The following is a 26,893-nucleotide window of genomic DNA, read 5'->3' as shown; positions in this document are numbered from 1 at the left end:
TTTTTTGAGAAAACAGTTTTTCCTTTTAAAACTTTCAAATAAACAATTATTTCTATCCCTGTATTATTTTAATTATTCATGAATTTATTTTGAAATCAACCCCACATTCATCTGATGGGTTTAATTCATTGTGTGAAAATATAAACAGGAACAATAACAACCAGTGCAGATGTAAATATGATAAAAATATAGATTTGGACCCAGTTTCTTACATTAGATTGTAAAAAATACATTGCTATTACAAATTTAGGGATTATTTACTTTAGTAAAGGCTGATTTATTGTGGGACTATTTTATGAGTGATGATTAAAAAGAATAAATACTGTAAATTTACTTTAAACCTCTGAGATGAAAACTTCAGCTGAAACTATAAAGTTTTAACTTACGTCTGGTTATTCTTCTGTCCTTGCTTCACTCTGATGCCTCTGTGTGTTGTGCTGATGAAAACTGCACTCAGTAAAGTATCCCATCCTGCTCCAACAAAGAGAATTCTATTGGATGCATCTGAATATTCAAAGAAGAAGTCAAAGCTGGTCATATAAGAGGTAATATAATAATAATATTTACATAATGTCATGGAAAAAAAGGCTAAACAGATGGTGTACTTTGAAACAATCCACATTAAAAACATCCTTCTTTCTGTCAGCACTACTTATAAATATCAGCAAACACACAAAGTGTCTGTAGTTTGGTGCAGGATAAACAGGTCAGTTTGCTGTACTGTATTTACAGTAAAGCTCTGTGCTGGACTGGTGCACAGTGGCTGTGTTCATGGTCAGAGGTTACATGAAGTGTAGCAGAGATCAAGTTGAATGAAAGCTGATTCATTCTATGAATTCAACCTGTATACTGTCAGTATAAAGACAGTATGAACAGTATGCTGTCAGTGTAGGGGTATGGTACCATGCTGGAATTCACTGATATCCTGAGAGCGACCCATTCTTTCACAAATGTTTGTAAAAGTAAAATACACCTGTGGCCATGGAAGTGGTTGGAACACCTGAATTCAATGATCTGGATAGTTGAGTGAAAATTTTTGGCAATATAGTAGCATGGATTAACATATTAAATAAATACAAATTTATATTCTGTCATTACAACCAGAACATGTGTGAACTGCATCACTGGGTCCAATTTCACATCATCAACATTAACTAATATAAAATTATTTTACTAGAAAATAATATTGTGTTACACAGGTAAACCCGGTTTTACCATTTGATTGTGGCTTACCTGTTATACTTGTTAAGTATGATTTCTTTACCTAAACAAGCTTTCAGGTGTAAACCATGTCAGGTGTACACATCACCGCTCTGCATTTAATCATTAATTATTATTACTCTCTGGCTCTCTTCCACAGTGTGTCTTTTGTCCTGTCTCTTTCCCCTCACCCCCAACCAGTCGACAGATGACTGCCCCTCCCTGAGCCTGGTTCTGCCGGAGGGTTTTGTCTCCCCACTGTAGCCTATGGGGTCGTTTTGATTGTTGGGGTTTAAATAAAGCGCTTGAGGCGACTGTTTGTTGTGATTTGGCGCTATATAAATAAAACTGAACTGAACTGAAGCATTCGTCTTTCATATCACGGTAGAAAGATGAAATAAAAAGAGAGAACCTGAAGTCTGAAGGTTGCTTCCCGAAAGGTTCCGAACACAGCCGAAGCTGACCCCGACGCCGTGACGCTATCAATGAGCGACGACAGCCTTGATTGTTGTTTGTTCAAATCGTGGCCAGACAAAACTCAGTTTGTAATTTAACCGACAAGGTATAGTAGAAATACGTTCCTTGTATATTTTTGCTATGGTTTGGCTTATCAAATCCAGAAGTCTTCGAATAGGGACTCGCAGCTTGTTCTTTGTCTTTTTGCGCCCCCCAACTTCCTCCTGAAAATGGAGGAAATGTGTGTTGTCGTTGCTTTGTGTTTTCGCCTGTAGCTCGATGACTTCGCTCGCTTCAGTGGAAAGTCAAACTTATGAAGAACTTTGTGGAACATAAGTATGCCAGCAGTTAAATAATCTGACGGTGCGGTATATTCCTGAATGATGTGTAGACCTGCTCCGTTTGCGCGGTGCCAAATCTGAGACTGTGCCAGCTAACGGGGTAGTTTTCATTTAATTTAATTTAGTAATTGAAGTCTACCAGGCATTTGCAACGACAGTAATTTCTCCCTGTGTAGTCGGTAATTCATATCACGCTGAGAGTCGTCTCTAAGCCATGTAGTACTCATTTTAAAAGGTGGCATTAACTTAACAGAACAGTCGCATAAAAATGTTAGTCATGTGCTTATTATTGCGTCGCCGCTGTTTGTGTGTGCAAAAACTAACTGCGGGCTATAACAAGAAGTGAAGTCTTCTTGAACGGAAAACCACCTGTTAATCAAACAGAACTGTAGTTTGATGCTTTGCTATGACATGGCCGCAAGCTAATAAAGAGTCATTTGACTGTCAGTAATATGTGTTAGCTCAGTAGTGCAGCACAAGTCTGGTTTCTTCTTTTGGCAGCTCCCGTTAGGGGTCGTCTGCCTCCATCTCACCCTATCTCTAGCATCCTTCTTCCCTGCATGTCCACCTTCACTACATTCATGAATCTCCTCTGAGGTGAGCTCCATATTCGACGTTCTTTGTCCAGTATATCCAGTATTCCTCCTCTGTACCTGTCCAAACCATCACCTGTCATAAAACCTACATTTAAAGTCCCTACTCCCGCCTCCACACTCCTGCTTTTCCCTTCTCTCCTGCCTCCTAACGTGCCTCCCCTTTTCCTCCTCCGTTGTTTTTGGCAAACAGTAGCATATTTTCCTCCAGCACCCTGTCATTGTTAACTCAGGACCTGATCAATCCAGTATGGAAATCTCATTCTTTATGATCAGCATGTTTGATTTGGGAAGGATTTTATGGTGGATGTCCTTCCTGATGCAACCCTCCTCATTTATCCAGGCCTGCAACAGGCTTGTGACCCCATCATAGTTGTGTTTAATACAAGTCTGTTTTAATTGAGTTTAAACACTTTTTCTTTAGTGTCAGGCAGAGACGTGGTCAAGTGTCATCTTAAGACACAGTTGTCTGTTGATGTTGACATGTCCCTGGAGATTGATGTTTAACATTTCAGAGTATGTGTGAATGAGAGGGAGACAGGTGTAAAAGTGAAGAGGTGAGGAGTAGAGGTGGTGAAGGTGGATGGGTTTAAACCTGGGGTCAACCGTAAAAAAAGTTATGTTCAAAGTTTTAGTTTAAGATCAGCTGGAAGCTCCACATTATTTACAGCATGATTTAAGTGTGACGTAGATACTCTGATTGGGGGGGGACTACGTTGTATATGTGCAGCTTTTTAAACAATGTCTTACTAACATCATGAATGAAGCACAGCTGTAAAGTTGCAGGAGTACCACCTGTGTGTTATGTTGTCTGAAATTTGCATACTTTCAGCTGGTGATGAAGAAAATGTGTAAATGTTTTTATACTGCTACTAATTTTTTACACTCCTTGAATTGCAACTACTAGAGGACAGATTAGAAAGTTGATCAGGGTATTTATCACCAAGAATGCCCATCAATAAAATTAATTTCACTTCAATCTGGTGACAAACTAAAGTGACTTCTCTTTTAGTAGGCTATGGGACAGTAACCTTAATTTTATTTGTACTGCTGATATAAAAGTGATTTTTGAAGCTATGCCTCATACATGAATGATCACAAAGAAAAAGACTTTTTCACAGTTTTTATGTTTCTGTTTCTCGTTTTAGAGACCATGGAGTTATTATAACAGAGAAAATCTTGCAGCCTGACACGTTCATGTCTGCTGTCATCAATACCATCTGTGGTTGGAAAGGCTTGAGAACAATGGCAAATGCACTTTCTGGAAGGACACCTGGAGTAAACCGAGAGGATTAAAAACTAAGGAAGGCCATTGTACTTCCATTCCAACAAACCAAACGGGAGGAGAGCACAGGAGAGCAGAGAGGAGGTGTTGGGGATGGGGTTAAGGAGCCAAAGGAGGACGTCATGGTTCACAGCGGCTCTGCTTCCCCAATGAACACAACACCATCAGCATCCCCTCATTTAACTACAGCTCCTCCTTTAGTCTCTCCATCTGGAGGTACTACAGATCAGGACCTAACACAGTCTCCCACTAAACTCCTCACCGCAGGCCTTACCTCCAACTCAGATCAAGCTCAGCCCCCTACTCATGCTGATGCAGAACAGCATGTTGTAATTGCAGCAAAATCTTTAAGTACTAAGACAAGCTCAGAATCAGTCTGGTCCTCTGAACATACTTCAACTCCTGTTACTGGTGCAGTCAATGGCCGTACATCAGGCAGGAAGAGGACTCCTAAGTCCTGTGACTGTTGTGGCCCCAACAGTACAGGACACAATGCCAGAACCTCAGGCAAGGGGAGGGGGAGAGGAAGGGTGGCTGGAAGGGACCTTGGGGTCACTCCTAAAAGGAAAGTGGACCAGTTGACACAGATCAAAAGCTTTGATTTGACCAGGGAGAAAGTAGAGGAAGTAAAGGATGAAGATAACATGCATCAGAATGTGCAAATCCCTGTAGCAGTCCCCTTGCAGGAAGAACCCATAAGGAACTATATTGCTCCAGAGAAAGGAGATTCCCATAAAAAGGAGGATGCATTGATAAAGGGCTCAGGGGTTTCTGATGCGGTAGAGAAAGGAGGTGCGGATTACAAGAGTGCAGACGTGAGATTGGTAGGTACTGTAGGCAGTGGATTACTAGTGGTTAGAGGTCAAGGGAGGGGAATGATGAAAGCTACAAGTGCATTGAATATGGAAGGTAACACTGAAATAAAAAAGGGAGGTGGAGGTGGTGCTGCTATCAGTTCTAAAACTGAGGTCTTGGTGCCGCCAGTGGTGCAGAGGGAAATGCAAGATGCGCAGATGCACCACAGAAACCAGAATGACCCCAGCTCCGTTAATTGCCTAGTTAGAAATGGAGACATGGTAAACCTGTCTGACACCGATGGAGAAGAAGAAAATGACATGATTGTGACTGAACCTGGAAATGTACAGCTGTCCATCTCATGGCAGTCAGGTCCTGCTTCAAGATCAGGAACACCTCAGGACCATGACTCTGAGATGCAGGTGGACCAAATCCCTGACAGAACAGACCAAGTTTTGGTACCCATAGAACTGTTCAACGGAAACATTACCACACCGACAGACCACAACCACGAATCTACATCTATGGAGGTGGAAAGTTCTCATCCAGCTATGGTTTCCCCTCCAGACTACTGCCCTGTTACAGTGAGCAGCATGCAGCATGGCTGGGCATTAAGAGACCACAGGCTGTATTGTCAGCCTGGCACCTGGGAGAAAGACCAGATGGATGAAACGTTGCATGAGAATCAGTCAGAAAACACAGAGATGAATGGAAAGATGCAGAATCAAGAAAGTCTGGAGCATCTTACTGATACTATCCATGGTAAGATGTGGTTTAGGGTACAGTCCCAATGTATGCCTCTGCATGTGTCTACTGTCTAGTAAATGATTTAAGTTTTATACACAAAGGAGCAACTGCTGAGAGTACATGATGCCCATAAAACATTCATGGTCTTGCCCAGTAATCAGTAATTTCCACACATTTGATCTAAACTCATATTTATACATAAATAAACCTAAATGACATATTTTCTTATCCCCCAGAAAGAGAACAAAATTTACATGTTTATTTGATTGCTTGTAAAATAATTTATGTAGCTTTCTTTTGAACAAAAATAATAAAGCACAGTTGATGTAGGAAAAATGTGAAAAAGGTCTACCTAGGATTAGGAAAGGATCGTGAAAAAAACAGCAGTACTATTATGTATTATGCAGTATTATATGTGCATGATATTTGGAATTTTTGCAGAAATGCATATAGGTGGATATCAGCAAATCTGCATGTTTCATGAATCAGAATATGGATTTCTTTCTTTTAAAACTTTGAGGCAATATAAATTGGAGTTACTGTCCCAAGGCAGCATTTCCTGCCATTACTGATGTTTGCAGGTGACCTTAATAATGTACAAAATTGCAGTTTCTTAATAAACGAGGAAGAACTGTAGCTATGATTCAGGATTTGCAAAATTTAGCAATTTGTATATTGCTGGATTTAAGGCCAGAAAAAATGTAGTATTCCCTCCACGTAGCAGCACACTGAAATCCCTTAGATAAACTTATATTTCTGTATTAGTTATTCTTGGATAAATAAATACTGGGTCACATAATCATTTCAATGACAACTTCTCCTGTTTTAGAGTTTCTGGAGAGCTTCTATATAAAATATGGCAGTTTCATTCCTCTCAGTGAATCTGATGTCCAGGAACACCTGAAGAAGGAGGGAAAGTGTGACCTCAGCAACAGGTTGGCACAAACGCCCGCACACTGTATGATTTCACCTGTCTGACGATTATTGATGTAGAATTTACCTGCAGTGAGGAAAATGTAAAACACATCCTTCACTGTGTGTTTAGGAGTTGTGATTTATCTTACATTGTGTTTTATGCAAGTTTTTATCATTTGCAGTATTGTGCACAAGTGTTGAGCCACGCCTCATTTCTTTATATTTTGCTTCCAAGGAGCCAGACATTCATGTCATTTTTAAAGTGGTCCTGAACAATAGTTTCTCAGGCTTTCAGAATATCTTTGAACATTGGCTGCTTTTCACTCATTTTCAGTCCAGTCCTTGTACTTGATCATTTTCTTTGGAACATTTTGGTTGTTAAGCCACTTAACACTGACCCATGAATAATTCAAGCATAAAAATGGCATCTAACTAAAGGGATGAACCAATGTTGCCTACACATACAAGACACTTTACTAGCAGCCTGTCACTAAAACACATAATCTGCTCCTGTTTCTTTAGCTCAGTCAGTTTGGAAGCAGAGCTGCCTAAAATAGAATCGGTCTTCATCGGCCTCTAGAAGTTTCCTTTCTGTTGTCTTTTTCAGTGTTTTTTTTTGTTTTTTTTTTTAACTCTGAGCGGTGGCCCCCCTCTCTCATTTTCTGAGCTGTCATTTTCCCTTAAATGCCATCAGAAATAGAATAAACAGATGAGACTCACATACAGAAATTTTATGTGCCCCCCCCCCCCTTCCTCCATGTTAGTGGATTGGACATTAAAAGGGAGATGGCTCGGTACAGGTCGGGGCTGGCCTCTGCTCCTGTTGCAGGCTTCATGGTCATGTATAATAAACACACACTAAGGCTGGAAGACCTCAGCACACTGGAGGAACAGAACTGGCTTAATGATCAGGTAAAGAGAGGAATCCAGTGAATAAAGTTGAATTTGTTCATTCTTAATGATGTTGAAATCGATGTTTGTGTTACACCTTTGTTCCCTTTTCTGCCTTCAGATTATCAACATGTATGGAGAACTCATTATGGAGGCTACGGAGCACAAGGTAAATCTGGGTGTGTTTGTAGGGTTTTGCTAGAAGTTTTATTAAGTATAAAGAATAAAATGGGCCTATTATAGATGTATAAAAATAATCATTGGTTAGTTTTGAGACTTTAGGAATGTAAACATTCACAGGATGTTTGTTTATGGTATGTCCTGAGGTTTTTTTTTTTTTTTGTTTTTTTTTTAATCTGACTGTTTCTCTCGCTCAGGTTCATTTTTTCAACAGCTTTTTCCATAAGCAGCTTGTGGCCAAAGGCTATGATGGTGTAAAGAGATGGACTAAAAAAGTAAGGAGGACTTGGCTGATTTTGATAGTTGCTTTTACAGAATCAGTTTCTTCTGGTGGCTGCAGGAAACTAGATTAAATTGCTTTTAATGTTTCTGTGTGGTCTGGTTGCCCCTATTGGTGACTATAGCTGAAATATAAACTACAACATGATTTTTATCAAAGGGTCACCACAGTGGATGGATCCACATATATTGGATTTGGCACTGTATATCCTTTCTGACAACCATCCCATTTTTCTGCACTTGGGATCGGCACTAGTAATAAACTAGCTGGGGGGGGGGGGGGGGGGTGTTAAATATGTGGTTTAAATGATTTGTAAATTCTTGCTTTCACAGCACCTCAAGTTTTTTTTGGAAATAGGTCTGTATATACAATGAAAGTGAGTCAGATACATGTTCAGCCACGTTACTGTCAGACCTATAATGCAGTTTGTAGTATTAGTTTTCTTTGTTATAGCGCTGATAGCCTGACTTTTAGATTGTTCATTGACCATATTAATATTTAATGACTTTATTAGGCTTGTTGGTGACATGTAGTGTTTTCCTTCCTGAATAAGCTGGTTAAACAACAAATGTTTAATTTGTGGGATCATTTCAGGTCGACTTGTTCTCCAAGTGGCTCTTGCTAATTCCCATCCATTTGGAAATCCACTGGTCCCTCGTCACGGTCACCATGGCGACCAAAACCATCAACTACTATGATAGCCAAGGCATTGTCTTCAGACACACCACAGACGTGAGCACCTCTGCGCATGTTGATGTCTTTCAGTTGTAGTTTATAGTTTCAGATTTAACTTCAGTCCTACTCATCTTGCCTCACAGTGTGTTTATATGTAAAATTCCAGAGAACCAGGGTCTGATTATAGCTGAAGTTTGTGTGCTGGTCACACAGCCAGTCTATTAGACAGTTGATTGTTCTTTTAGTATAAACCATCAAGCAGTGTTACCGCACTGCCTTAAACAGATAGAAAATCATTCACACTGGCTTATTTTCTTTCATATTTCATTCCTCAGGTTAGTGTAGAAAAGTTTTTTTTTTTTTTACACAGGACTGTCTGTCTCAGTTTTAGGCTCCACCGGTGTGTTGAGAATAATCTTCTGTGTTAAAACGATTCCAGTGTTTGAATAGTCCACAGCATATTTATACAAGTTTGGTGAAAGTTTCTAACTTTGCTGTCTCACATCAGAATTTTAGATATATTAATAAAATATATGTTTCTGTAATAATGGACCATCACTGTAGCTGTTTTCTCTGTGTGACCTCCCATCAGAACATTATGAAGTACCTTCAATCTGAAGCCAGGGAGAAGAAACAGACGGCTTTCCAGAAAGGCTGGAAGATTACCATAATCAAGGTAACTCTGCTCCCAAGTCACATTGTAAAGTTGTATGCATGTAAATACAAATAACAGTTCAGGCTACAAACTGCAGCTGTAAAATGACTGTCTTATTTATTCCTCAGGGCATTCCTCAGCAGAAAAATGACAGCGACTGTGGGGTTTTTGTCCTTGAGGTGAGACTCTATATCTTTTTCATGATTCCTGTCAGTGTCCTCAGCTATTTTTTTGTGGCGGAAAAAGAAATAAAATAAATGAGTGTTTCTCCTGCCTCAGGTTTTTTGACAAAACATTGATTTGTTCAGTCTCATTGGAGGCAAATGTCAAAAATGAAAAACCTATATTATGGAGGTTGTGGATTATTTTTCATCGCTGTCTCTCTTTCTGTTTGTCAGTACTGCCGTCGCCTCTCTGTGAAGCAGCCGCTGCTGTTCAGTCAGGACGACATGCCTCGAATTCGCAAGCAAATCTACAAGGAGCTGTGTGACTGTCGTCTCAACGACTGAAGGACTGAATATTGGCCGCCTTCGTGCACGGACTGCTTGCCTGGTTTCATGAGATGGTTTGTCCGAGTCTGTCAGATGGCCTTTTTCACTGACAGCCAGTTACATAAGCTAACACAACCTGGCCATCTGTTTTCCAGGGAGCCCTAACTGCCCATCTGCCTGCCCGACTGACAGCGGAGTGGCTGTCATTTGGGACTTTTGGTGACTTTTGGAGTTCAATAACAGTCTATAGCTCAGCAATTTTTTTTTTCTTTCTTTTTTTACTTGCAAATCTTCAAAGAACTACTGACGTGGCCCCCTACTGACCCTCAAAAATGCTGGACCTGTACACTTAGGGTTGCTTCTGCTTTCTACAGCTGCCACCTTCAGAGGATCTTTAAGCCCCCTTTAAAAGAAAAATGGAGCACTTAACGTTGACTGAGGAGACAAGTGTTACATCAGCCTGGACCAATAGGAAGGACCTTCAATCCTAAATGGAGTGGCCTTAATGCTAGATGGCCATTTTAAACTGAATGACAGTTTTAACAGTTTATTTTATGCTGGACTCCACAGAAGCATCATACTTAGAGTCCTGTGCATGTTTTATAACGTTAATAAAGCTAACATACGTTACAGTGGACCAGATGTTCACTTAAAACTTGAAGGTTGGTGATGGTTTCGTTCTCTTGGACTAGACAATATATTTGCACGGTTAGAGGCCTAAACATTGAAGTCTAGAATTTCAACTGAATGTACCATCCATGTTTTCTTCTTTGCACCACACAGGCTAAAGGCTTGAAACAGGGATAGTAGATTTGCCATATAGTTTTTGTTTAAAGTGTCAGGTTTTTGACAATTTATCTCAGTTGATATCTTAATAAAATTCCAGATTTTTCATTTTTTTTGTTTTGACTACATCATTTATGGTAAGTTAGTTTCCATCAGGCATTTTCCAGCCTTCTTAGCCAAAAAAGAAATTGTGTAATCATTGTATCATTTCAGTCCATCAGTTTTCATGCTTTTCAGTAAATTTGCCATTGAGCTACACTGCTAGCTGCTGATCTAAGGAACAGGGCAGTTTCTCCAACATTATGGTGTCCCTGCTTCATATGGATGCATTAACACAGATGAGGAAAGTTGTGGTTACTGAGTGGCCTCTGAACAGAGAAACAAGTAGACCTCAGTTATTTGTCCGACCCGGGCTTAGTTGGTATATTCAATTTATGTGTATTTACAGATTGTATTGTACCTTTACTGGCCTACTACTGTATGTGCTTGCTCTGGCTAAGAACCGCAGTGGTTCATGGACTGTTTTTATTGTTGTTATTAAAAGGCCAATATTGCTGGAAACACTGCTGCATGTTTTCTTGCTTAGAATGAGAATTGCACAGATGCAATTAATAAAAAAAAAAACGTACAAACACAGAAACAACAACATACATTAAAAAAGGTGAAAGTAAAAAATCCAGCTCGAACCAAAGATATTCATCTAACAGCTGATGTCCTTGAGATATCATAACTGTGAATAAATAGGTATTCCTGTTGGAGTAAGAAGCTGAGCTGATATTGTTATAACATTAAAATTCAAGACAGAGTGCAGTAAACTTATTTTATATCCCTGTTTTCACTGAGTGGATGGCCTTTAAGTTAAATCTACTTCCACTACCGATGATGTGGAAGCTCTTGGGTCAGTCCTGTCTTCTCATACGGAGACAATCTAATCATCTCCTATGATCAGATTTTGGATCATAGGAAACAAGTGGCTGCTGGAAAAGCCTGAGGCATTTACTTCATTTAAAGAATTTTTGAAAAATAAAGTTGCTAATGAAATACTGCATTACTGGACAATTACCAGAAGAGGGGGCTCTACATCAGCAATTATTATTCAACACAAAGCATGTTTGCTCTGCAGCACTTCAGCAGATCCCTAATTTTTTTCAGTGGTGCTTCTATGCCTGCTTCTATATCATGAGGTGAATTACACGGGCCTTTTTTGCAGGCTACCTGGTTTGCACTTGATTCTTAGGTTGTATCTGGCTGTTGAAGAGTGTTGTGCCATTATCATGGGAGTTACTGAAAGTCTCAGTCAGCCTTTTCCATTATTGTTCCATTAACATTTCTCCACCATCGGCAGTGAAATGCCACCCCAGACTTGGTCTGAAACATATCCATCTTTTCTGTGGTAGTTAGATTTTACTTTTGCTGCTTTAAGACAGCAACAGTAGAAATATATGCAGAGTAATGAGTTTATTGTGAAATCTAGAGGGACATGTCATTTGAATTTTAATGTATTGCAGCTGTGACCCCAAAACACGTTTTAAATATTCGCTGTAAGCTATTTTGAAACTGTGAAAATACTGAAAACAGCAATTAGATGTCGTATTAATATGACACTATAAAGTGTTTGCTAGGGCCATACTAATTTATCTCCCCCACAAATGTTCTCCATTATCAGAAGAGGCACAAACAGAAGAAAACACGGCTAATAGGTAGAAAATTCATCTGCAGTTTTGACAGTAAAACAATTTCAACCTAAATATTGTTAAAAGTTATCTGGTTCCATTGCTTCAAATATGGGGATGCGCTAGTTTATTCATGTCATGAGGCTTTATTAAAGAAATATTTTAGTGTTTTGGAGTTCTGGGTGGAACATGCAGAAGAACCAATTTGAAGAATTTGTCTCCTGAATGTTCATGTTAAAAAATACACGAATCAAGCAATAATTTGTATTCATGGTCCTAACAAAGGAACTGAATTCATAAAAAAGTATGGTTAACTTTGAAATTAGTTTACTTTACTTTCCCTGCAATAAAGTAACAAATTATTACAACTTCAGGTCTCTATAGAAGGCCTATAAGTAAAAGAGTTGCTTGCAGTTGTTGCTACATTATATCATTAAAGCAGAATTATTTATTTCAAATATTTTAGACATTTTTTTAATGCCTTATCTCACCAACTGACCAGAAAGCAATTGCGAACTTCACTGAAAAACCTAATGAACCTTTCAGATTAGACACAGCACATAGTTAACATTCAGTTTTTAGTGATTTTAGTTGAGGTCTGGACTGATTGGGCATTGCAACACCTCTGACTTTAGAATACTTTGATGTACAGATGAGTTCATGGTCAGCTTAATGACTGCAAGGTGTCCGGGTCCTGTGGCTGCAAAACAAACCTAAACCACTGTACTTGGCAGTTGATATGAGGTGTTTGTGCTGATGTGCTCTGTTTGGTTTTTGCCAAACGTGTTGTGATGCATTACATCTCTACTTTGGACTCTTCTGTCCAAAATACATTGTCCCTGAAGTCATGTTGTTTGTTCAGGTGCAACATTGCAAACCTAAGCTGTGCTGCCATGTTCTTTTTAGAGAGAAAAGGTTTTCTCCTGGCAGCCCTTCCAAACAAGCCATACTTGTTCAGTCTTTGTCTGTTGTGAATTTTAACATGGTAACTGAAGCCTGTAGTGTCTGAGATGTAGCTTAAAATGGTACTCAGTAGTTTGTATGGCTCTCACGTGCTTAAATGCATGCCCGACAATGTCAGGGCATGCTCATAATGAGATGACGGATGGTGTCCTTGGGAATCTCCTCCCAGATCTGGACCAGGAAACTACTGAGCTCCTGGACAGTCTGAGGTGCAACCTAGCAGCATTAGATGGGCTGAAACACAATGTCCCAGATGTTTTCTATTGGATTTAGGTCAGGCAAGCATGGGGGGCAGTCAATGATATCAATTCCTTCATCCTCCAGGAACTGCCTGTATACCCTCACCACGTGAGGCCGGGCATTGTTGTATACCAGGAGGAACCCAGGACCCACTGCACCAGTGTAGGGTCTGACAGTGGGTCCAAGGATTTCATAATGATGCCTAATGGCAGTCAGGGTGCTGTGGACTAGCCTGTAGAGGTCTGTGCATCACTCCAAGGATATGCCTCCCCAGACCATCACTGACCCACCACCAAACTGGTGATGCTGAACTATGTTACAGGCATCTTAACATTCTCCATGGCTTCTTCTGACCCTTTCACGTCTGTCACATGTACTCAGGGTGAACCTGCTCTAGTCTGTGAAAAGCACAGGGAGCCAGTGGTGGAACTCCAACAGCCCTGTCCAGGAATCCTGTTTCCTGGAATCTCCTCCATGCTCTTGAGACTGTGAAGTGAGACACAGCAAACCTTCTGACAATGACATGTGTTGATGTGCCATCCTGGAGGAGTTGGACTACTTGTGCCACCTCTGTAGGGTCCAGGTATTGCCTCATACTACCACTAGTGACACTGACCCTAGCCAAAAAACTAGTGACGAAACAGTCTGAAAAAATGTCAGTGGCCTCAACCTATAAACACATTCCTGTTTTCCTCATTGTTGCCCCTCCAGTGCACCTGTTGCTAATTTCATTAACACCAAAGCAGCTGAAACTGATTAACAGCCCCCTCTGCTGCTTAACTGACCAGGTCAATATCCCTGACAAATTTACTTGATGCTATACTATGATTAAAAAGTGTAATTTCTTTGAGCAGTTTGGACCAAAGTAGAGGGCTAAGAGCCCAAAAGGCAGAGTTTGCATATAAAAGTAAGTTTGATATCAGCTTTCCATCTTTTTAGTTTTCTTTCATCTATCTTGGTGTATACAGTCTGTACATACAGTAGAAGGTGAGGCTGTCTGCATCTTTCTCTCCCATTAAATCAAATTCAGCTCTATACAGGCAGCTTCAGTGATACTAATGTGGGGAAACTATAGCAGACAACATGACCCAATAAGAGGCTGGAGAACACTGCTCTCCCTCTGAAAGTCTGAAAATGATTCACTGATTTCATCTCCCAGCTGTACTTGACCTTGTTTTTCTTCTGTTAGTCCACTTGCCTCTGTTGGCTTTTTAAATGCAACCATGTTCTTTTATTTATTTATTTTATTTGATGCGATTCTGTCTCGAGCCCATAACTTCAACTCTACTGTCTCATGGGAAATTTGGTTGGCTGCCAGAGCTTAAAATACTCATAAAAGCACATAAAACAAAATATATTAAAAGCATCCCACAAATAGGACAATGAAGCTAAAATATAACTCGAATAAATAAGAGATCAGGGTCAAAGGAAGGCACCTCTCCTGAGAGATAAACCCCAACATGAGGAAATTAATCAGACTTGCTCTTGACCCACTGAGGCTATAAAAGCATATTAGTTACAGCTGGAGTAAAGTACCAAATACAAGGAGTCATATCACATTAAAATATTTAACATTTTTTGGAAAATATGAATGTTTCTCTTTTGTTTTGGGACCATTAAACTGTAAACTGTATATTTTCAGCAGGTTTGCAGTCTTCATTACCAGCAGCAACGTCGTATCGGAGGATTTAATGAGGAGGGAGGCAGGTAGAGACACTTCAACGTGGGACCTCCATTAGCTTGCTGAAGTGAGAGGTATTTACCGTTTCCTGTAATTACTGTGATGTGCTGTGGTAGTACAAAAAGAATCTTAAATGCAGCAAAAACAAAAACTCATGAATCAAGAACCAGGAGAGGTTGGATTGTGTCCCCGAAAGGTTTTATGTTGTCATTCAAGCTCATTATACGGTCAAGTGAATGTAATGCTGTTGTAAACTGGTAAAAATTTCAAGTTGCTTAAGAGGAGAAAAACTGAGCAGCATGCAGCAGCATGGAGGGAACTTTAAATACTGAAAGAAAACATGAGCATGTTGTACCTTTAAAATGTTATCCAACCTTCTTAGCTGGAGATTGCTGAAAATGAAAATTACCAGTGTGAAATGATCAAGATGTTTTTTGGGTCCTTTTTTTTTTTAAGAAAAGTTAGATTTTTGCTACTGTATGTCACAGGATCAAATGAATAAAAATATTCAAAAACTGTCTCTGAGTTCATAAAAGTAAGCAACCAACTGATAACATGATCCAATCCTGAACTTTTATAAGCTCACCACAGTTCATGTCTTTTATCTGCAATCTGGAAAAGTCACACAGGTTATTAAATTCTTAACGATGAGCACTAAAGAGTATTAACTCTCAGATAAAACTATCCAGGTCATCTGGAAGTTTCTTTGAAGTAAAAGCCATCCAGTGAAATTATTTTACTGCCATAATCGTGAGCGACCATCATGCATTTCATTGCTTTTGAGACTATAATTCATATAATTTAGACTAGATCACTTTTACTGTGATTAAAGGTTGGCCTTACTGCCTCATTTGTTCTGATTTCTGCAACAGTAGCATAATCTTTTTGATTAGAGCTACCTTAATGCACACACACACAACACAAATATGGTCATACAGTACACCTGTCAGCTCATTAGATGTTATGAAATATTATGAAAGAAGCAGACCTGATATGTTCAAATTTCGATTCATCTGAGCACATAACAACTTTCCACTTTTAAATGAGCTTGGGCTCAGAGAAGACAGCAGCACTTCTGGCTCATGCTTACACGTGACTTGTTCTTTGCATGATAGAGGTTTAACCTGCATGAGTGTGAACTGTGTCCACTGACAGTGATTTCTAGAAGTGTTCCTGAGCACATGCAGTGATTTCATCCATGTCAGAATCATACTTGTTGTTAATACAGTACTGCCTGAGGCCCAAATCTTATGGGGATATTATGTACTGTAGATGATGAGATATTCAAAGTATTCACAATTTTATGTTGAGGAACATTATTCTGAAATTGTTCCACAATTTGTGGATGCAGGTTTTTTTTTTTTGCAGGTTTGTGAACCTCTGCCCATTTTTACATCTGAGAAGTTCTGCCTCTCTGAGATGCTCTTTTTTAATACCCAGTCTTGTTACTTACCTGTTGTAAATGAACTATATTAGTTTCTCCAGCTGTTTCTTTTTAGTACCACTTACCTTTCCAGCTTTTTGTTTCCCCATCTTAACATTTTTGAGACATGTTACTACCATACCATGTTACTACCAAATTCAAAATGAGCTAATATATTTTTCTTAAAATGATATATTTTCTCATTTTGAACATTTGACATGCTTTAATGTTTTAATATGAATAAAATATGGGTTTATGAGATTCACAAAGCATTGCATTTTGTTGCTATTCAGATTTTACACAGCGTCCCAGCTTTTTCAAAATTGGGTTTGTAGAAAAAGCAGCTTGACCCAAAGAGTGGAGGGAACAAAGGGATACAAAAAGAGGGATTTATTTTGGAGAGACTGAGATGGAAATCAAAACTGAGGATAAAGCTTAGAACAGGAAGAGTTTGGGTCTTAAAAAGTCAACGATGGATATAAAAAGAGGTAAAGGGGCTGGATTAAGGGTTGACAGAGAGACATGAGGGGTAGGATTGAAGTATGCAGTAATCACAGATATCAGTCCAAAGGCTAAATATGGATAAAAGACTTTAGTTATATAAAACATGAATGAAAAATGAGGTCAGATTTAGATGCATATAGAGATACTTAATTTTTGTACTGCCTACTGGCCTTTGTTAAACTCCATTTCTCACAATATATGAACCTGTAGTTTAAACATGCTACAAGTCCAGGCTTTATCAGTTATATCTCAAAAAATCTGAACTTAATTTAATCTAAGGCAGATCATGTAACAGAAATTTTTACATTTTGTCTGTTATAGACAACTGAAAAGTGAGGAAACTTGGAAAATTGTAATACAAGTAAGTATACTGTAAGCACAGCTCTTGTGCAACTTGAATAATCACGCTTTTGATCTTGAAAAATAAGCAAAAAGTCATTTAATAAAGCAGGCATGTTCCAACATTATGCTTTATGCGTGTATAGTGACAAATTAAGCCTACAGGAAAGGTTTGATGTCAAGGTTCTAGCTGTTAGGCTTAAAAAATTCTAGCAGTTAATGAATCTTTTTACTGTAATCAAAGTAATGCAATGATTGGTTTTCTAAAGGTCTTTTAAGAAATACGAGACCTCAAGGTTAATTCAGTAATACACTAATTCATTCAATGATTCAGTCATTTCACTTATTCAGTCAGTGAGTCAGCGAGTTAGATTGTCTCTAAGCACTGCACTGACCCAGCCTCCCTGCTGGATCCTGCTGAACCCTGCTTGCTGCTTTGCAATGTTTGCTGGTATATGCAGTAGCTATAATATGTATATCCTTAGATTCTAATAAATAAAATGTTTTTTCTTTATTATTAAATGCCCATTTAGCTCCCATTTCTATTAATTTTAGCATAAGCTTCATAATAGTCAGTAGAACCACATGCTGAAGTGTTGTTGACTGTCAGGCAACAGATGGACATCTTAATCTTCCTCATCATCCGCTCCTCCAGCAACACTTCTATTACAGCATAATGGTGCAGTGTGCTGTTTTATTTACTTATTTTCTTTTAGAACAACATATACACAATGAAATCAGTCTATTTAGTAGCAGACTAACTTAAAAACTTTCATTTTGAATGTGTTGAGCATCTTACTGAATCTACACCATGCAGAATTGAGGCAGTTCTGTAGGTAAAAGGGTTCCAACGCAGTACTGGTAACGTGGTAACGTGTAATTAATAAGGTTTCACTTTGTTTTCAACAGTGGCAAAGGTGCAGCACTATTCCCACTGTTGAAAACAAAAGAGCTGGCCATATATTTACAGCTCCTCTGGTTTTTATCTGCTACTCCACCTCATTTATATCAGTGACTGTTAGCTCTGTAACACAAACATCTCTCAGTATGAAAAATCAAACTGCCATGCCTGATAAACTGACATTGGGTGATTTTTTTTTTCCCCACTGCCACCAAAATCGTACTTTAATGAGTTACATCTTACAGCAGGTTAGATTATCTAAATACATATTCTATGTAGGCAGTATTTAACAGTGTTATAAAAATCATTATTAAAACTTTTTTACAGTATTCACTGTCATCATATTATGACACAGCAGGGCTGTTTTAATCCTTTAAGGGTTGAAACAGCAGGGAAATGGGGCGGACATGATAGCCACACTATCAGGTTAAACGGCCTGTTTTTAACCCCGTGGGTTGCTGTTGTTGACATCGATGGAGAATAGACACCTCCCCATACACACAAACACATACAGCATACTCACATTTACTTTACTATAACCCCTTATGTCTTCCTGTCTCCTGAGAGCTGAAAATAACCTTCTTTCCTCATTGCCATGACAGTGGCCTTCAGTTAAATCAAAACAACAGTAAATGTGTTTGCCATTGAGGCCATTTAGGGTTCAGAGTACAGGAAGTTTTCTGTCGTAAAACAGACAGCAGATTACCCTTTATAGGTACCCATTGTTTTTTGTTTTTCTCATAGATCCTTCTGGTTGTCTTTCATTCAGATGAGTTGCAGGAATTTCAGATGTCAACATGATTTAAAATAACATGCATCAAAAGAAAAAACAAAAACTAAAAAAATTCTCCTAGTATACAGTTTTATATCACAAGCCTTCAATAATTTCATCACCCTTAGGTCTAAACGCTCAAAAAGAAAGATCATTTCCAGCCTCCCTGCATGGACAAAGTGGCTTTTTTTCAGGTCTCCATTCCTAGGTTAGACGTTAAATACTGGTCATAACAGCCCTGGCATAAACTGCAGTGTTTGAGTTTGCAGCGACTGGTTTCTGAACACTCGTTCATCAGAGCGTTTTTCACTCCACCTAGGGAAACTGACACAAATGTTAATATGACATGTCTGCCTCAGAGGAGACAGAGATAGAAAAATAAAAGAAAAAAAAAAGATCCCGAGTGTTTCGAGACAGTAAAACAGCTGTTGTGCTGGTGTTGCAAAGTAGAATCTGGTTGATTATGAAATTTTCTGCCAACTGAGTTTCTATTTCTTGCTTCATGTTTCTTGTAGGGCTTGATGCATTTGCTGGAAAACACTAATGTTATTTTCCTCCTTTAATTATGGTCAAAAAAATCCCATAAAAAAAAAATCCATTACTTTATTGATACCATTGATAAATATAATGCCTCTGTGCTATAAGACTCTATTGTTATTCCAAAACCTTCGCAATGCTCTATATGCATTACATCTTCTGTCGTTACAAAAAAACATGAATTAAGCAGCAAACAATGTAGGCTACTTTATTCAGCTTGCACAGCATGTCATAAACAAGCAACATAAACATGAGCTGTTAGCTATACTCTCAACAAGATCATCTCGATGTCCAGAATAGAGCACACCTGCCACATTCATTGCAGTGAACATTTAAAACAGTTGTTTGATAAATGATATTGATAAACTGACTGTAGCCTCACAATGAGGCTGTTATGGTTAATTCTGATGTCACTTTGCTATTGACCAAGGCACTAGATTACATCAGAAGTTGGACCCAGGGTGCTTCATGATGGCTTTGCACTACTCTTAATATTTAGGATGGGCTGAAAGGCTAAGTGGAGAGAATGAGCTCCACTGCTAGGATCAATAAAGGATATCTTACCTTACTTACCCTTCCAAGGGACTTGAGCCTGTGATCAAGCCTGTTAAGCCTTTTTATCTTGATGAAAACAAAAAAAAGAGCCCTGAACTCCATCAGCACACATTACATTTAGCTTTATCTGTGGTTTCTACCATTAAAATAATATCCCACTGACATTTATGAAGACAAACGTTTATAGAGATATACAGAGACACTGCAGTAAATATTTCATTACTTCATTTCCCTCAGTTATTGGCTTAATGGAATCTACACAGTCTCAAACTTGGCTTCTATATAACATGCTGTATAGTGTTTGTCTGCACATGATGTCAGTAAAAGCACACTGCCTGAAGAGCATATTATGGGCTAATGCAAGAGTTTTGTAGAAACTTTTCAGTTTGCGTGTCTATGTTATTGACTGGCTACAGTTGTGCGTGTGATTTTGGCCTTATTCAGTTCAAAATTGCTTGTAAAAATGAATCATTGAAGAGAAGAAATGATTTGCTCTTTGTGGTGTTGTCTGAGTAGGTATTATTTCATGCATGGAGTCTCGCTGTTCACCTGTTCCTCTGAACTATTTGTGCGTCACTGCGCACACCAGGACCTGCCAACCAATTGCCCACTGATTGAAATAATAAACCTGTCTAGCTCTTGGATGGTTTCTCTCTCTGTTTCTCAGATTGCAGGTCTGCAGAGTCAGAAAGACACGCACACACAAAAAACACTCAAATTTAAGATCCAAGCATGATGAAAATTCAGGTGCAATAGCCTCAGATTGTGCATTTACACTTTCCACTTATTTACTAAGAAAAAAGGATGGGGTAATATCCTTATGCAGCAACATAAAGAAAAGCATAAAGGTATTCATCAATAAGAGTACAAAATTTAAGAAATAGACTGCTCAAAAAAATAAAGGGAACACTTAAACAACACAATATAACTGCAAGTAAATCAAACTTCTGTGAAATCAAACTTTCCACTTAGGATGGCACTACCAGGAGACAGGCCAGTACACCAGGAGATGTGGAGGAGGCCGTAGGAGGGGAACAACCCAGCAGCAGGACTGCTACCTCCGCCTTTGTGCAAGGAGGAACAGGAGGAGCACTGCCAGAGCCCTGCAAAATGACCTCCAGCAGGCCACAAATGTGCATGTGTCTGCACAAACAGTTAGAAACCGACTCCATGAGGATGGTATGAGGGCCTGACATCCACAGATGGGGGTTGTGCTCACAACCCAACACTGTGCAGGACGCTTGGCATTTGCCACAGAACACCAGGATTGGCAAATTTGCCACTGGCGCCCTGTGCTCTTCATAGATGAAAGCAGGTTCACACTGAGCACATGTGACAGATGTGACAGAGTCTGGAGACGCCGTGGAGAGCGATCTGCTGCCTGCAACATCCTTCAGCATGACCGGTTTGGCAATGGGTCAGTAATGGTGTGGGGTGGCATTTCTTTGGAGGGCCGCACAGCCCTCCGTGTGCTCGCCAGAGGTAGCATGACTGCCATTAGGTACCGAGATGAGATCCTCAGACCCCTTGTGAGACCATATGCTGGTGCGGTTGGCCCTGGGTTCCTCCTAATGCAGGACAATGCTAGACCTCATGTGGCTGGAGTGTGTCAGCAGTTCCTGCAAGATGAAGGCATTGAAGCTATGGACTGGCCTGCCCATTCCCCAGACCTGAATCCGATTGAGCACATCTGGGACATCATGTCTCGCTCCATCCACCAATGTCACATTGCACCACAGACTGTCCAGGAGTTGGAGGATGCTTTAGTCCAGGTCTGGGAGGAGATCCCAGACCTGAATCCCAGAACCATCCGCCACCTCATCAAGAGCATGCCCAGGCATTGTAGGGAGGTTATACAGGCACGTGGAGGCCACACACAACACTGAGCCTCATTTTGACTTGTTTTAAGGACATTACATCAAAGTTGGATCAGCCTGTAGTGTGTTTTTCTACTTTAATTTTGTGTGTGACTCCAAATCCAGGCCTCCATTGGTTGATAAATTTGATTTCCACTGATGATTTTTGTGTGATTTTGTTGTCAGCACTTTGTACAGAACAAAGTATTCAATGAGAATATTTCATTCATTCAGATTTAGGATGTGTTATTTGAGTGTTCCATTTATTTTTTTGAGCAGTGTATAAAATACCACTGACATCAGGTAGCACAAGCATCTGCAGCAGTAAGTGCAGAAAAAACATGGCCGTGATAAATATAACAAATAGTGTCTTAAATGAGGTGCATTTCATTTAATAATACGCATAATGAGCCCTTTGAAATCACATGTAAGTAAATATTACATGTAGTCCAAAGACAGCAAGACTTCAATCTGTCAGACTGAGGAAATGTCTGAGGTTTTCAAGCCTCTTTTCATTCTAGTTGTGTGTGCGTGTGTGTCATTCTAGTTATATTTATGTGCGTGTGCGCGCATGTGTGGATTGACCTGAGGCACCTGCCTGACAGGAGGAGCTTAAACAGATGGTGCACAGTGTGTAATGTTTTTTTATGATGTTCTCAGCCCTCCTCGGATACTGAGTGCTGTGAAGATGTTCTTAATGTTATACAGTGTACTCACTGTCATTGTATATATACAGTATTGCATCATCATTGTGTGTCTATGCAGATCTGTGCAAGATAAAGGGGCAAAACCTTTGCATGGAGTATACACTAGTTCTGGGCTTCTTAATGAGCCTGCAACTGTATGTATAGACTGAGTCATCAGGAGACAAAGGCATGTGAGGGGAGAACACTTTCAGCAAATACTGACCCGGACACAAGAGTTATGTATGGATGCTCTACTGATGAACACTAACTGAAAAATGGAAGTCAGAGAGGAGCCAGTATAGATTCTACATTATTCATATGGAGTATCTTTGATTAACTGAATAAATCACTCAGACTGGTACAAGAGTCTTGCAACAAATTCTGCCTTAAATTTCTTTTAGGTTCAAGTTTCATGAAGGTAGAATTTTGTGTGTGAAACAGGAAAATGAAATATGAGAATGTCTACGCTGTTTGGTTCTCTCACCACGTGTAGCGTGACTAGTGACTAGTGTTGCCCCCACATTTTCTCGTGTAATCTGGATGCATGCCAGCAATTATGATTGCATTTTTTGTATGTGTGTGTGCGTGCGCACGCGCACCTATACAGGGTTGTGGTGGTGAGTCATGTCTGGAAATCATGCTGTGAGGACTGACAGGTTAAACTCAAAGAGGAGACTGAGGTAACAGCATGTAGGCAACACCTCTCGGCATGCCTCACACACTAAAAAAAAACAAAAAAAACACACACACACACTATAACACACTATAAACTCCATAATTAACTTTAATGTGTGAAGACTCCCCATTTACAGGAACAAATTGGAGTCTATTAGATAAATATGATTCAAACCACTGCAGCGCAGCCTTTAATACCTATGGCATGCTTTAATCTCTGTAATAAAATGTTATGGTCATGTTTCATTCATTCATTTAATTCACGAGAGAGTGACAGCAGAAGGAATCTCAGTTAGTGGGCTCAGAGCTCCAACACAGACAGGTCCACTGAATGACCTCTCCAAAGGGGAAATACAGGAATCTCTCTCAGTAACTCACTCAGATTCAATCCCAGAATCCCATGCAGAGGAGAACAAACAGGTGAGGCAAAGTCATGTGAAGGTACAGGTTGAAGAAGCCAACTTCACTAATTGTTTCCAGTGTAATGATCAGGCATCTACTGAAGGTCTTTCTCCATCTTAAGTAGTGACCTGCAAGTCAGACAATTACCAACAGGCGAGTTCATCACTCCCAGGTGTGCAAGACTCCAAGTCTGGAAAACAGAAGAAGGCCCACCTCTGAAACACAAGGTTTGGTTATCTCACATGCATGCATACACACACACACACACACACACACACACACACACACACACACACACACACACACACACACACACACACACACACACACATACAGAGGGAGAGGAGAGAGAGAAAAGAAAGAGTAGAGAGAGAAAGAAAACGGGTGAGGTAGCACAAAAGACAGGAGGACCATGGCATATACAGTGTAATATGCATGCACATTGCATAATGAAATTAAACATAATATGTTACAAGGACAAATATGTAGCTTTTTAGATTACTGAATGAATTGTTTTTGTTACCTAAATTTCTCATACAATCCTACCATCCATACACTGCACCCTGTATGTCTCCCAATGTCATCCATTCTGCTGGAAAGCCAGAAAAAAAGTTGCATTCTTTTTGTTGAAGAAAGACAAGTAACCAGAGTTTTTGTTTTTTTTTTAAATCAGTGTCATTTATAAAACAGTACAGTATATGTGTTTATTTGACTATCATGACTGGTGATTTTGCTTTAAAGCAGAGATAAACCAGGATGGCACGCCCTGTTTTAATACATTTAGAGAAGATGAATTTTATACTACTTCATATTACTTTTAACACTTGAAACTGTTAAACACAAAGAGGCTGTTCCTTCTTGTGCTAAAAAGGTCCACAGTTTTAACAATAGATGAAAATAATGTGAGAACCACACTTTGGTTCATACAGTTTTTGTAGCTTTGGCTCTGTGCACCACCACAGTGCATTTCAGGCTTTCAGCTTTAAATCTACACTTACAGCAATTTTATTTTAACTCTTTAGGAACTACAGATCCCCACCCCAATTTTCAGGCTCAAAATAAATTTGACAAACTAGCAATTCCTGGATGAAAATCCTCTGCAGTCAAAGAGTTCCTGAAGTCTTGAACCCATGGACATAACCAAATTCTGTTACTTCCATTGTAATGCTCTGCCAGGTCTTTGCTGCTGCAGCCATGTTCCGTTGCTGAATGCTGTGGTTCTTTCTTGATTCATTTTTAATTTAACAACTGAAAAACATATCCAGTATTTATTTGCCTCACAAAGAAACTCTTCAGGGTTTTTTTTGCTGTGTATGTTGGACAAAGTCTGACCTGCATGGGCCCATCTGCTAAGTATCCTCCTCAGTCATGCTGGTTACCAAGATTTCTACAGATGCACTAAACTACTGTGAATAATTAAAGTGAGCTTTACTGCAATAACTTATTGGTGATATGGTTGTTTATGTTTTTCAGTACCAAACTGTATGAATTTGTGTAAACCATTTGAAGTATGTCAGTAGAATTCAGCTGAGGGGGCACAGTGACTTTACTGGGCGGGCCTGGCCTGAGGTCCGTCCATAATGCTGATGCTGGCCTTAGGCCATCATCCATTTACAGTTCATCTGTTCTTTGGAGGGGTCAGCCTGGTCAGCCCTTCCCTTGCTTGCACTGACATTTCTTTGTAACATTAAATTTCTATCAAATACAAATTCAACACTTTGAATCAACTTCAGGCATTACATTTGCTTCTTTTTGACTTAAAGTAACAAAGGAACAGGCCATGAAACTGGTTGTCAGTCAACTGTCTAATTGACTGCCTCTAAAAAGTCGAGGCTGTGAATAAAAATGGCTGTAATTTCAACACAGTTAATACTTTTACACTTTAATCATGTGCTGTTATAAGGGAAAAATCACAAGAAAACTGTGTATTTGCCCAACAAATTATGGACCTAACTGGATATTTAAGCAATACTGGCTCTCACCAGCCACATTGACAGAAAAGGACAAAACCAAAAATCCTGTCATGATAATCAAGTTTCCTGTATTATTTTTATTTAAGAAATGAAATGCTGAATAAGACAATCCGAATGCAACACATTTGCCAGATAAGGTCAAGACCGCTGGTAGTCAAGTATTATATCTATATTCTTGGACAGTTTGCAGCTTGCCACTGAGCTTGGTGCATCCACTTTGCCTCTGTGGCTTTGAAGGTCAAACTAATCTAAACAACTGTGCACATAAATAACAGCATATGGTTGTTTTGTTTGTGAAACAGTTACAAAACAAATAGCTTTAAATTCAGTACAGAAAGGGATGAAAAAAAATGTTGCCTAGGAATAATCAATTATCTATTTTTACTTTCAGACTTTATTCTTACCGAAGATAAAAAATTATGATTATTTTCTCACGAGGGAAACAATTAGAGCAGAATCTAGTGCGAGTGTGAGAGAAACTCTGTTTGCATTTGTGTGTGCAAACAGCATTATATTTGTGGAAGAACTGGCAGAATCAGCAGCTGGCAAAAACAAACCTCTGTGGCACAGTAGCACCGTTTATGTGTCGAGAGTGTATACTGTAGGTGTGTGATCACCTGATACGAATGTGAAGGCAGTGAAGGATGTAGCTGTCTTTTCTCTGTTTATTTGAATTATTTATTACATGATGGTATTTATGAGTGTGTGTTTTGTCTTGTGCACCTGTTTGCATGTGTGCATCGTTGTGTGTTTGTTTGTGTGTGCGCACATGCTCATGTGCATGTGTCTCAGCACCCCCTCAAACTACCAGATGGCAATGTTTCCTAATCATGGTTGCATTACTTAAGTAGTAAATCCCCTGACTGAAAAAAACAATACACACACATGCACACGCACACGCACACACACACACACACACACACACACACACACACACACACACACACACACACTTGTGACGGTGTTTCTATTTGCTCATGTTCTACTGATAAGTTCATCCGCATACAAACACCAAGATACACACACACACACACACACACACACACACACACACACACACACACACACACACACACACACACACACACACACACACACACACACTCCCCCTGACAATGTCCTAACCTTGCTGTAACACACACACGCATATCACACTCATCATTAATTAAAGATGGAACAGATCCTGGGATTGGTTGGAGGATGTGGGTCAAGCGGGATTCATCACAAGAGACTTTGTGCCTAATCAGAAGTAAAAAATGCACTGTGTCATAGCTTGAACAAATACAATTGGTCACGCACAGTGACATCATCTCTGATCAATATGGAGGAGTCCAATCTTATCTGTCTTGGTGCCCAGTGCCTGAATATCACAAGGAGAGAAAGGGGTATTATTTTAATCTCTGCCGCAGAATTTGGATAGCCT

At 39.5% G+C, this 26,893-nt stretch overlaps 1 protein-coding gene across 4 annotated transcripts; it reads left to right on the top strand.

Moving 5' to 3' along the window:
- The first annotated feature begins 1,631 nt into the window (after positions 1–1,631).
- On the top strand, positions 1,632–10,841 carry LOC115779501 (uncharacterized). 4 transcript variants are annotated; one of them, XM_030728198.1, is made up of 11 exons: positions 1,680–1,762; positions 2,499–2,594; positions 3,739–5,432; positions 6,247–6,352; positions 7,097–7,244; positions 7,345–7,392; positions 7,601–7,678; positions 8,278–8,415; positions 8,951–9,034; positions 9,142–9,192; positions 9,412–10,841. In XM_030728198.1, exons 3-11 carry the CDS (start codon positions 3,998–4,000, stop codon positions 9,520–9,522), a joined length of 2,199 nt encoding a protein of 732 aa, XP_030584058.1. In that variant the 5' UTR covers positions 1,680–1,762; positions 2,499–2,594; positions 3,739–3,997; the 3' UTR covers positions 9,523–10,841. The 4 variants fall into 4 exon arrangements, with proteins under 4 accessions (XP_030584059.1, XP_030584055.1, XP_030584058.1 ...); XM_030728199.1 differs by lacking the exon at positions 2,499–2,594 and having other exon boundaries at positions 1,632–1,762; positions 7,133–7,244; XM_030728195.1 differs by lacking the exon at positions 2,499–2,594 and having other exon boundaries at positions 1,632–1,762.
- The last annotated feature ends 16,052 nt before the right edge of the window (positions 10,842–26,893 follow it).

Source organism: Archocentrus centrarchus, chromosome 4, assembly GCF_007364275.1.
Source record: "Archocentrus centrarchus isolate MPI-CPG fArcCen1 chromosome 4, fArcCen1, whole genome shotgun sequence".
Taxonomy (NCBI): Eukaryota; Metazoa; Chordata; class Actinopteri; order Cichliformes; family Cichlidae; genus Archocentrus; species Archocentrus centrarchus.
The sequence above is the reverse complement of the archived record's forward strand: the minus strand, read 5'-3'. Positions and strand labels throughout refer to the sequence as shown.

Coding starts and splice junctions, on each gene's coding strand:
- LOC115779501 (XM_030728195.1), top strand. CDS start 3,998: ATGGTTCACAGCGGCTCTGCTTCCCCAATGAACACAACACCATCAGCA. Junction 5,433..6,246: donor TCTTACTGATACTATCCATG/GTAAGATGTGGT, acceptor CTCCTGTTTTAG/AGTTTCTGGAGAGCTTCTAT. Junction 7,679..8,277: donor TAAAGAGATGGACTAAAAAA/GTAAGGAGGACT, acceptor GGATCATTTCAG/GTCGACTTGTTCTCCAAGTG.